Below are 11053 nucleotides of genomic sequence, written 5' to 3' on the forward strand. Positions count from 1 at the left end.
TAAGCTAGTTATTTAACCGAGTCACCACCGGACATTCATTTACACACTTATGGGGTTAATGTATGCAACTATGAAGTATAATTGATAGATCCCTTTGAAGGAGAATATATTGACAGAATGATCTGGATCTCTCAGCGCTGTTGGTTCTTGTGTTCTTTTGTTTGTTGTCATAACAGCAAAAGACGTGGGATAACGAATTGAAAATTGAACGAGCTTGCAATGTAGAATTACTACTACTAAATGTCTGAGGATGTAGTCCCCGCGTTCCATGTTGTAGATGTTTGGTCTGTGACCTGAGAAGTTTGGAACTTCTTGAACAAATCTACAGTAGGCTGGGGATGGTGTAACTTGGCCAGGGGCCTAAGAGAAGGTGATGGAGGTTATTTGTCATTTTTCAAGGTTTCGAGAAACTATCCCGCCGGTGGACATTTGGTCTGGAAAAAGAATTAAAAAAAATGCGTTAGGTGATGATTGGAATTGTGTTGTGAGTTATTGCAGCGGAAAATAAAGTAAGTAATAAGTAAATTTTCAGGACTGGTGATGAACTAGTGTGAGAGGGGTGTTTTCTTTCTTTTTGTTCTCTGTCAGTAGAAGATGGATGGATGTTCTGTCTCTTTCACTTCTGTATAACGAAGGTGATTCTTTGCTGGCACTTCAGTAAGGGCGAACGACTCATGACGACTCGTAGCTTTTGCTCTCTTTGCAAATATTTCTTTTTTTTCTTGGAGTGAATATTTTGGTTTCCTTGTTTCTCTGTTACTTTAATTATAGATTTGTGGACTTTAATTTAGAATGGAGATTTTTCCATGTACCGTGTACCAGCGGAAAAAGCAAGTGTGTAACAGTCCCAGTGTGAGCCTATTAATATTCTACCTTGTTCTCAGCTCCCCGGTGAGCGCTGGGATTGATCTCCTGTGGCTCGTCCATCATCGCTACGGTACCAGCAGGCATGCTGCTGTGCGGGTGACAGTCACTGTTAGCATGTCTATATTTATATGCCGTACAGTATATAATTTTTATTTTATTTTTTTCCATCAAGATCAATACCAAAAGTCCATTTAGTAATAGTTGAGAGGTTTGTCTTGTCCAGCTCGTGTGGAAACATTCAAATTGCCTAATGAAGTGTCCAGTTAATTGGTGAACAGTGCAGTGGACATAAAAAGTCTACACATCCCTGTTCGAAGTTTGTGTGTGTGTGAAAAGATGAGACCAAGAAAAATCATTTCAAAACGTTTTCCAGCATGAATGTGACCTATAACCTATAAAACTCTAATGACCCTTTTTTTCTGAGAGGGGTAGTAAAACACAACTGAGATGGAAGAAAAGCCTCTGAACTTTATTTGGGGTTAATTAGAGGCACTTTAAATGGGAGTTGTGCGTCCGTTTCAATGTGAGCGACATCTCCAGTTATGAGGGTGTTGCACACTTCCCCTCACTTTTTTTTTTTGTTCAGGTTTTTTTTTCCCATAGGTCCCATTGAAAAGAAATAAAGGTAAAGAAAATTGTTGGTTAATCTTTTTATTTCCAAATGCTTGAGGTTTTTATGAAAAGTGACTCATGAATTTCAACGTTACAATATTACAAAAAAATGAAAAAAATACAAAACTTCAAAATATTGCCACATTCCTATTTACAAAGTGACATTAAAACACTGCCTGGTAAATTGGGGGGGGGGGGGGGGAGTGTACAGGGAAGAAAACAAGTTTTTATACACATGCTGCAATGCACAAGTAGCAATTAACAGAACTTTAGCCACACCGTCAATTTTACATACAACAATTTTTTTTCTCATGTACAATCAAAGCAAAGCAAAGTCCTTTGGTGGATGATTCAGAGGGCCACCGAGGGCTGTAAATGCGATGGCTGTCTTGCAGAACTGTACTTTCCGGACCATTTACGAACAAACCACAAATGGGAAGTTGTAGTTTAATTATAGGGGCTAACAACAAGCTCTTTCAGGACAAGAGTCAAACACACAAGCAGTTCTATTTGTGTAAACAATGTATCATCACTTGTGGACACACATAATTACTATCTTGTTAGACTCTTTGCGTAGTTTCTTCACCTGCACAAATGGAATGACTGAAACTGTCATGCATCCTAGATAATTTATTCATAATCTAAAGTTGTGCTTCAGATTTTTATGTGGACACGTCATAGTTTTATACGGACAGTGTTCACATTTTATGCGTTTATAACAATGCTTGTAAATATCCGAAGTGGAAGGAGAATGGAATTAAAATGTTGGGGGAAAGATATGCTTTGAAAGGGAAACACAATTCAAACCGTCACTGCGCAGACATTCAGCCTCTTCTTCCATTTGTTTTTCTTGTGATGCATAGCAGTGACAGCAAAGAGCAAAAGTGGTATGATAACCGCAAAACCAGAAAGAGATTAAATTGTGACACAGGAAATGTTCTGGCTGCTGGGTACAATAAGAGCAATACAACAGATCAAACTTCAATTGAATAATTCTAAGAGCACGTTCCTAAAAGCAAAATGGCTTAGGACGAGCAAAGTTACTTCACACTTGCACGACGGTCAGGAATGTTACAAATTTGCTTCCAAATCACTTGTAAATAAAACTCTTGCGATGCTAACAGTTTAAGCCTGAAACAAGTAAATTCACTTTACATCATTCTGTATGGAAAAATTCGATTTAAAACTGGAAATTGTGATTGACAAAGGAAGTTGCACCGTTTGTCCTTCATTTCTAACAAACTTCATATGGGCCCAAAATGAATTTTTAAAACTCGGTGTGTGGCTACAATTCCTTTTTAGTTGGAACAAATTTGGTGGGATGCATTTTGATCATCGACGACAGTGACATTTTCTTTGTATTGGCGCTTCCGCAACTGTGCCGATGTAACGAAGGGTTCTTGGATTCAATGAAATGTGCCTAATAACCTTCTCTCAGCACGAATGCCCATAAACAAAATGTCACAGTTGTTTTTAAACGCGCAGTAGTAACATTTGCTAATGAACTGAGACGTGAAACCGTCATCACTTTTCCTCAGCAGAAGTGACGCTGAGAGGAGGAGCATGACATTGAAAGATGACCTTGCTCCCCCCCAGCCAAAAACAGCCCACCCCGGGGTCTCTTCTGCTGCATACCCGAGGCCTCACAAAACTCTCTTCGATAAGTCCCCCTGCTCAGACAGACGCACGCACAAATGATGAAATCAATGTGTTAACGGACTTGCTTGCGTCTTCGGCGATTCTATTGTTAGCGTTTTTCTCTTTTCTAGCGAAGGCAATACGGTGCTGATTATTTCAAGATTTATGAGCTCTTCCTAGTATTTACGCTGAAGACACTTAACAGCAAAGCCTAGTGAGAAGCAAGGACAAGATTTTATTCAGTTTAGCTGGTAGCTGAAAAAGGACAAATTTATTAGTCCACTGGCAGTAAGCCAGACAGCGATAAACCAATTTTAATCAGCCAACAATGACCCTTGATTATGTTTTTATTATTTTATAGTGGCGTTTGTTAGTGTGCGTCAAAGCAATTCCCGAGTACAGCCGATCTAAATAGCTTCATTTATTGTAAGCATCTTCCTAAAGCTGGATGAGTAATAGACACATGACTGCACATGTGCAAACACACAAACCTCTGTGTCAACATGAGAGTGAATGATAACGCCCATGTCACCAGCTCAATAGTTATTGAATTCATGGAAATAAGCCATTAACTGTTGAATAAATGAGTTGTTGTGGCAGCGATTCATTAAGCATCTTCCAATATGCCAGGATGATGACATCGTCGGTCCATTAAAAGATTAGAGGGGTTACAGGTGGATGAGAAGGGAGAAGTAGTGGTTCCCTCTTGTTCTTCACCCAGTTCCACAATTCAATTATTATTTTTTCTTTAACGAGACAACGTTCATTTTATAGTGGGAGGCGTTTCCGTAAAACACACTCAAAAGTCATGACACGGTTTTGCTCAACCTTTAGTCCGATGAGTCACAGGGCGGCTTCATATCCTCCCGATGGATGAAGTCAAGAGGTTTGATCATTCCGTGCTGTAGTTTTCTGCAACATAACACTTGTTTTTAATGTATGAACACTTCTATTACACCCTTATACATATACAGTGGAAATAAAAAGTCAACACACTCCTGTTTAATTACCACAATATGCCTTTTCTATGAAGACTAACACAAATGCAGCTTTGGGCCTTCAGAATTCCATTTTTTGGGTTCTTTTGCAAACTGTCCTACTTTGTCACTCAAGGTGTCTCTACTGTTAACGACGAGGATTCTGCCTGACGCCAGCGATTTGCCTTTACTATAAATTGCTACGTTTTTGTTTTTTTGCCCAATATTTTTTTTTTTTAAATAGGACTTTAAGCATGTCTTTTTCAACATGGGATAGTTATCCATATAAAAATAAGGTGGTGTATAAAAAAAAAAAAGATTGCAAAATGTTGGTTAAATTATGTGAAAATGACCTTTAAACTTGCACGAGTTCATGTTTATGATGATGACAGATTGAGCCTGGAACAAATGAATTCACTTGAAATTATTTTCTTCTGGAAATTATTTGGAATTTAGTATGCATCGCAGAACTTTAGAGATTCGGAAATAAAATGTCCAAGGAGGACTACATTTCCACATTTGTCATGTCTCTGGAGATGTGCAGTTTAAAAAAAAAAAAAAAAAAAAAAAAATTTTTAAATATGGTCGCGGTTGTGCAACTAGGTCCACACTCAAGCTGAAGTTCATAAAACGCTGACATCGTTGCAATGATGTCATGTTTCCCGACGTAGAAACAAATGTAAGAAATTCCAAAGGGTTCACGTACATTTCCCTCCCATTGTTTATACGTTTTGGGGTAACCTGTCTTTGGCTGCCCTTTTTCTGCTGGTGCAGCAGCAGTAATGTAAGACTGACATATGCTTTATTGTTATCCATCGGCCTATGTGGTTACGTTTGTAGCCTAACACAATTGAGCATTTGGTAACCAAAAATACATCAGACTGCAGACATTGCATAGTAAAAGTCGTAGGTGTGTTTTTCAACCTTCAATGTAAACTCACACATTTTGGGTGCCAATTTGTACTTCGCATTCAGTCACACCCACACCAAAAGGATGTTTGACAGGACCTTATTGTATTTTTCAGAGAGAGGCTAATTTCAATGAGATAGCTGCGAGGTTAGCTGTGTGTATTTGATAAATGAACTGTGGATAGCCCATTTGACAGTGTATATAGATCCTTTGTATGTCTCTTGCTGCTCATTAAAAGGCTCCAACCTGACTTAAAGCCGAGCAGCGGTGAATAAAAAAAATCTAGTCCCGCTAGGCCTGACGATGATAACCTGTAATTGGGAGCAATTTGAGGTAATGTGCTTGAAGGAGCACCACAAGGCAAATCCATTAATGGAACGCTGTCATTTTGCTCACTTTTTCGATCTACCTTTCCTGCTGATGTGGAAACTAAAGAAAAACGAGAAATTGGTCTGCTTCTTGCTCTCGGGACAGAGAGAGCGAGGTGTCAGGACACTATCTCCCAGCGCCATCTGAGGCCACAGGAACTGGGCTTAACTCCCAAAATGACTGGGGCCCTTGTGGACCAAACAGAGGTCAGAATGTTCTCCGCTGTCAAGTTGTAATACAGCAAAAGGACATTCGGACAAATCCGTTTTTTTTAGGGCAGAATGTTCTTCACCCATCCATTCATTCCTTTTCTATGCTGCTGACTGATTGGGGTCGAAGGTGAGTTGGAGCCAATCCCAGCTGACTTTGGGCGAGAGGTAAGGTACACCCTGGACTGGGCGCCAACCAATACACACTTGCAGCCACGCAAATACTGGGAGAACATACCAACTCCACAGGAAAGCCGCAGCCCGGATTGGAACCCACGACCCCTGAACTGTGCCGAGGATGCAGAACGTTTCTAGCCGTTTTAATATTGATTAATATTGTTATTGCTTAATATAGTATCTTAATTTGGCTGTAGTTTGAAATTGGTAAGAGGACTACACTGCATGTTACTGTTTGAAAAATTTTCATGTAACCAAATAAAGTCACCAATATACAATATTTCAACACCTCTCACTATGCAGTGCCGTTCTACGGCACTGCAAAAGTACTCATAATTTACCTGTATATCAAAACTTGCCCGAGTTTCGAAGTTTCACTCTATGAGATGTGAAACTTTGAGAAGAATCCAACGGGGCGTTATAAACAACATGCAAAAAAACATCCAAAACAAAATTATCCTACACTTGTGGCTCCAAGCTCGCGAGGAAGCTGCCGATGTGGCCCATTTCCGAGTCCAGGTCGGCCAGGTAGGTGCACAGCAACGAAAACATCTCAAAGGGGATCCTTGCGGCACCCCCCTCCTCATCCTCTGTCAGGATCTCACAGGCAACCTTGAGGGAGGTCTTGAGAGACTTGTAAAAGACAACAGTATACAGAGCACGTTGGAACACACACAACAAAGCATTGGGAATACAGAGCGCGACTGGCCCCGTGTGGTCAAAGTGTTGAGAAGCATGTTCTTAAATCCTCTTTTTTCCAGCTCAACTGGCATTAAGCTCATCGTTCGCAAGACTTCGCTCAGCTTGAAATGTACTGTCGCTCATTGCCGGCGTCATGCGTCGTGACTCCAAATGAGTTACTGTGTGCCCCCCCTGCCTTTGGCAGTGTAGCCTGTACGTGCTACACTATATATTTTTCAAAAAAATGGGTAATCTATTTATTCAAATTCACTAACAGTGAGATTCATATATATATATATATATATATATATAAAGAATAAACCAAAATAAGAGCATGTTCAACACATCTGACGGGGATCTAAAGTGAGCTGACTGCTTTCAAACTTGGCATAACATTTGGCACCTCTGTGTGAGAATTCATTGTCCAGTCCGAGTGGGCAGAATGTGCCCCCCGCCCCAATACCCCTCGGTAAAATGTGATCTGAGGCCAACGCTGCGGTCTCCGCTGCTCTGTCAATTTTTAAAGCTTGAAATAAGAGATTTAATGGAAGCAGGATGTGTGAAGTCATCATTTTCGGAGTCTCGGGACCCTGATAAAAGCAAAAAGGTGCCACGTGACACCTGGTTATAGTAAGTCTCAAAGAAAGTATAACGGACAAATCTCACATCTCCCAGAGCACTGCAGCCCAGAGCAAAAAACTCCATGCAGCTGATGTCGATGCCGAAGTTGCCCAGTATCAACATGTTCTCAAGCTGTTCCGTGGGCAGACACAAAGCCTTCCATTTGTCCTGCAATTCCTCTCGGTCGCATGTTTCCGCTGAGGACAGCTATACATTGGAGGAGAAAAATATACAGTATACACGTGGAAAAATATGCTGATTATAATAAGCAGCAGAAATGCATCTTGGAGTACGGAAACTGCTTGTTGCTAATCTAACCTAATGTGGTTTCGTCTTATGTTGGGGGAGTGATCAAGCAGGATATAATAGACTCTTTGCACAGCAACACATTAAGCGTCAGATGCTATTTTGTAACAGGTTTTGCTGTCAGTATTTTACAAGCTTAATGGGACGCAATTTTGACTCAAAAATAACCTCTTTTGTTAAATGTGTGCTAACCTGGGGTTAGTGTGGTCGATTCAGTATATTTTATAGTTTGATGGTAGTACTTTTCAAGGTCAAAATGCCATTAAAAAGGTTTTACTTTTCAAAGACAACGCACCAGCCAACACTCTGGTGTGCCGCTGTGTTCAGCATTAACTCTGTTTTGAGTTTTAACACATTTCCCGTGCTCCGTGCCGACCGGAGGTTAAAGCCTCTTTACACCGAATGCGAATTAAACACCGCGTGCATAATTGATTAGAAGTTCTTCCAACTCATGAATGAAAACAATAACGTGATATCATTGCATTTTTTATGGCCAAAATACCATCATATTTGCATACGCTGTGAGTTTGTATGATTATGTAGTGAACTGTAGAGTGTCAGGCGTCAATTAGCGACAAGGCGTTTATTAGTGTTTATCATGCATTTGTACATTACTTTATTTTATTTGGAAGAAAGGAACTAAAGATAACTACGATCATTTCATACTTTTTCCACAAATGACAGTTAAATGAAAAATAGCATTGCTGTTGAAAAAAAAGCATGTACCTCCACATGTTGAGTTGTCTTCTTTTTAGCAAAGATCACAATAATTTTGTTGTTTTCAGTATGAAAACAAAATCATACACAGTACAGTGTTGTAATATAATATGTATAGTGATGAAAAAAAAAAAACAATAATAAAAACCTTGGGGAAAGTTTTTGGAATTGAATTTTCCGGGGAATATTTTTTCCCCTCTTCTTGAAAAAAATGGGAAGACTTAATACTTTTATAAGTGCCTTGGTAAACATAATATGAACCTACCTGTTTGTGGAGAGTCTTTAGCAGACCTGGAGTCAGCATAGCATCTTTACTCTGGTTGCCAAAATTCATCTCTAGCCTCTCCTTGACCGGCAGAGTCTCTCCTTTAGCCAGTGCTTCAAAATAGCTATCAAAGATTGGCATGTGATTAGTACCAAAATGTAAATTGCAAATACCGCATGAGCTCAGATGAACTGCAAATGGGGGTGTATAGGAGGATGGTCAGATGTTGTACTGTATTGTCACGGGACTAAAACACAAATATTAAAAGAGCCGAAAAAAAAAGAATCCTTTGCAATGAGTCAAAGGTCCATTTATTGAGGTTGCTAGGCCAGGTTTGATGATACTGTAATCAAAACAAAATGTCCGTTTCATTCAAAACAACAACAAAAAATATTTTCCATTTTGAGACGAACTCAAATAGTTCGATCAAATCAAACCTGACCCCTGCCAGGAATCCAAAACAAATACAGGTGTATCTGAATTAATTGGAAAGACAAAAATTCATGTACAATACAGTATTTGCGTATTTTATTTTTATATTTGGCTTTATTTATTATTTGGATGATTTCAGCTTACAGAGAAACGTATTTATAACCTATTGTTCAGGGGCTTCATTTCACTGTCCACTTTTATTGAAGCAGCGAACTTGGAACACGGCATTTTCGTGCAATCTAGGCTCCTACAGTTGGCTAAGTATCAAAATGCGAACTTCTCCAGAAACCAACGTGAACGTCAATAAATCCACTCACAGCGGTGAACGCTGAGTGGCCCAGTAACAGGCAGCGTAGTGGAGGTATTGTGCTGTCGTGAGTTGACGCCCTACGTGGGGCTGTCTTCACGTTTGCGTATCGGCCAGAACACCACTCGAGGCCAGACTCAAAAAGGAAGGATGATAATAAATTCACTGAGGCACATATGCCAAGTTTTCTCGCTATTCAAGCGAAGACTGCCGCTGCCGGACGGACAAACGGCGGCGAAAACAAATCCTCCGTGTCACACCTAATGTTGGTGTGTTTGACGTGTTAATTGGAAAAAAAAACAGAGCCCGTAAAGCCAAAATCATGTGTGTCAACTTCCGTGATTCTGGTTAAAATCTGTACCAACATTTCAAATCCTCATATATCCTAAATGATAATGTTGAGATATTGTAAGCATTTTTGTGCTACCAAAGATTAATAATAGTTGAAAACCCCATTACACTTGGATTTCTGATTCCAAAACTAGTTGATACATTTCGTGTGTAAATATGATGAGGCGATGAAAGCTTTTTATGGTTTCACAGTCATAACGGCCCTCTGAGGGAAACCGTAACTGCAATGTGGCCCGCGACAAAAAGGAGTTTGACACCCCTGGTGTAGGCCATCTTGAACATCTGATTTGTGTTTATTTTTGAAGGGGAGTGTGTCACCGTTCTGGATGTCAAGGGGGAGGCAGGGAGTTCCAGAGTGTTGGAGCGCCAGTGACAAAGGATCCGTGGGTTAGTTGGTTGCAACTATATTTTATTTTATTTTGTATTTTTTTTTTTTTAAACACATCTTTGACCAGGACACATGACAATTGGTTTGTTTTCCCTGTACCACTCATTTTAATTTCTGTCAACACGGCTGAGCTTCATTGGCCAGCTATGGACCAGAGGGGTTACCCACATTCATTCATATTCTTTCTCGGTCTTTCAAATGCGGAGGGAAGTCAGATGTGCAGTGACAAGGAAGCTCCTGGGATCCAATTAAGCCAATCAATGCAAATAGGAGACATGCCCAGGTCAAAAATGGCGTTTTGTTTTTGTTTCGTGTGCAGTGATGCTGCATGGACACACACGGACACACACACAGAGAGAGAGAGAGATACACACTTCTATCAAACAGACAGCACCCTGTAGCTACACAGCATTTAAGATGAACTCACGCTGCAGACCACATCAGCAGGTCTTTGGGCTGAGTTCGGATGGCCGCTTTAGTGAAGTTCTTGAGGACTTCTGGCAGTCCCGTGGGGATGTGGATTTGCTGGGAACAGAACATCGTCTCTGGAGGAGGCATGGCTGCAAACACAAAACGCATTCCAGTGAGCGACGACCACCGCAAGCTAACACAATTAAGACGGGGCGTGCTTAACTTACTTAAAGCGTTGTGCTGCCGCAATTGTATCCTATCAATTGAAACGGATAGCAGCGGCCTCAGTGGAGTAGGCGTGCAGGTTGACAGCCTCGCTATGACGTAATGGAATACTTTTAATCGACAATACAAACACCTTGATAAACAACACTTCGTCAGTGAGGTCATGCACGCGTCTACCAAACTTGAGTAACCCCGACGACTGATAATAAGCAGGCGGCTGAACAAATTTAAGCCGTCGAGTAAAGAACCGTGCCTGCTGCCAGAGCAGAGTTGAACTCGCGACAATAAAAGACAAAGCACTTTAAAGTATAGATTCCGTACGGCTGGCTAAAACAAAGCTCTCAACGAGTGCTAAAATACAACTAAACGTTTTAATATGCCAAATATGAGAGCGGACAGATGACCTGTGCTGTTGTTCAGCGGGAAATGTTGACAAGAAAACAACAAAACGTTTCGAAATCCTTCACATAAGGGAAAGAACGTGTCGTGGTTTGCTCAGCCAATTCTTCATTTGCAGCATAGTTGCCTAGCGACGGGTCACGCTGTGTTCTTCTCGCCAGGTTCAGTTCGACACAATGTCGCCCCCTGCT

General features: G+C 40.6%; 1 protein-coding gene across 2 annotated transcripts; it reads right to left on the minus strand.

The window, feature by feature from the left end:
- Positions 1–1515: 1515 nt before the first annotated feature.
- Positions 1516–10974, minus strand: ropn1l (rhophilin associated tail protein 1-like). Of its 2 annotated transcripts, XM_061665993.1 has the most exons (7): positions 10868–10974; positions 10466–10555; positions 10255–10387; positions 8350–8473; positions 7107–7268; positions 6223–6392; positions 1516–4029 (listed from the first exon to the last, which is right to left on the minus strand). In XM_061665993.1, the coding sequence occupies exons 3-7, from the start codon at positions 10383–10385 to the stop codon at positions 3948–3950; spliced, it is 669 nt and encodes a 222-aa protein (XP_061521977.1). In that variant the 5' UTR covers positions 10386–10387; positions 10466–10555; positions 10868–10974; the 3' UTR covers positions 1516–3947. The 2 variants fall into 2 exon arrangements, with proteins under 2 accessions (XP_061521977.1, XP_061521976.1); XM_061665992.1 differs by having other exon boundaries at positions 10466–10974.
- Positions 10975–11053: the final 79 nt, after the last annotated feature.

This window comes from Phycodurus eques, chromosome 21 (assembly GCF_024500275.1).
Source record: "Phycodurus eques isolate BA_2022a chromosome 21, UOR_Pequ_1.1, whole genome shotgun sequence".
NCBI lineage: Eukaryota > Metazoa > Chordata > Actinopteri > Syngnathiformes > Syngnathidae > Phycodurus > Phycodurus eques.

Bases quoted from the DNA above. Each gene is read 5' to 3' on its own strand.
- ropn1l (XM_061665992.1), bottom strand. From the start codon at position 10,628: ATGACCTCACTGACGAAGTGTTGTTTATCAAGGTGTTTGTATTGTCGA. The intron at 8,474-10,254 runs GTGAGTTCATCT...AATCTTTGATAG, and splicing joins CTGCTGATGTGGTCTGCAGC to CTATTTTGAAGCACTGGCTA. The intron at 6,393-7,106 runs GTGAGATTTGTC...GTCTTTTACAAG, and splicing joins GCTGCAGTGCTCTGGGAGAT to TCTCTCAAGACCTCCCTCAA.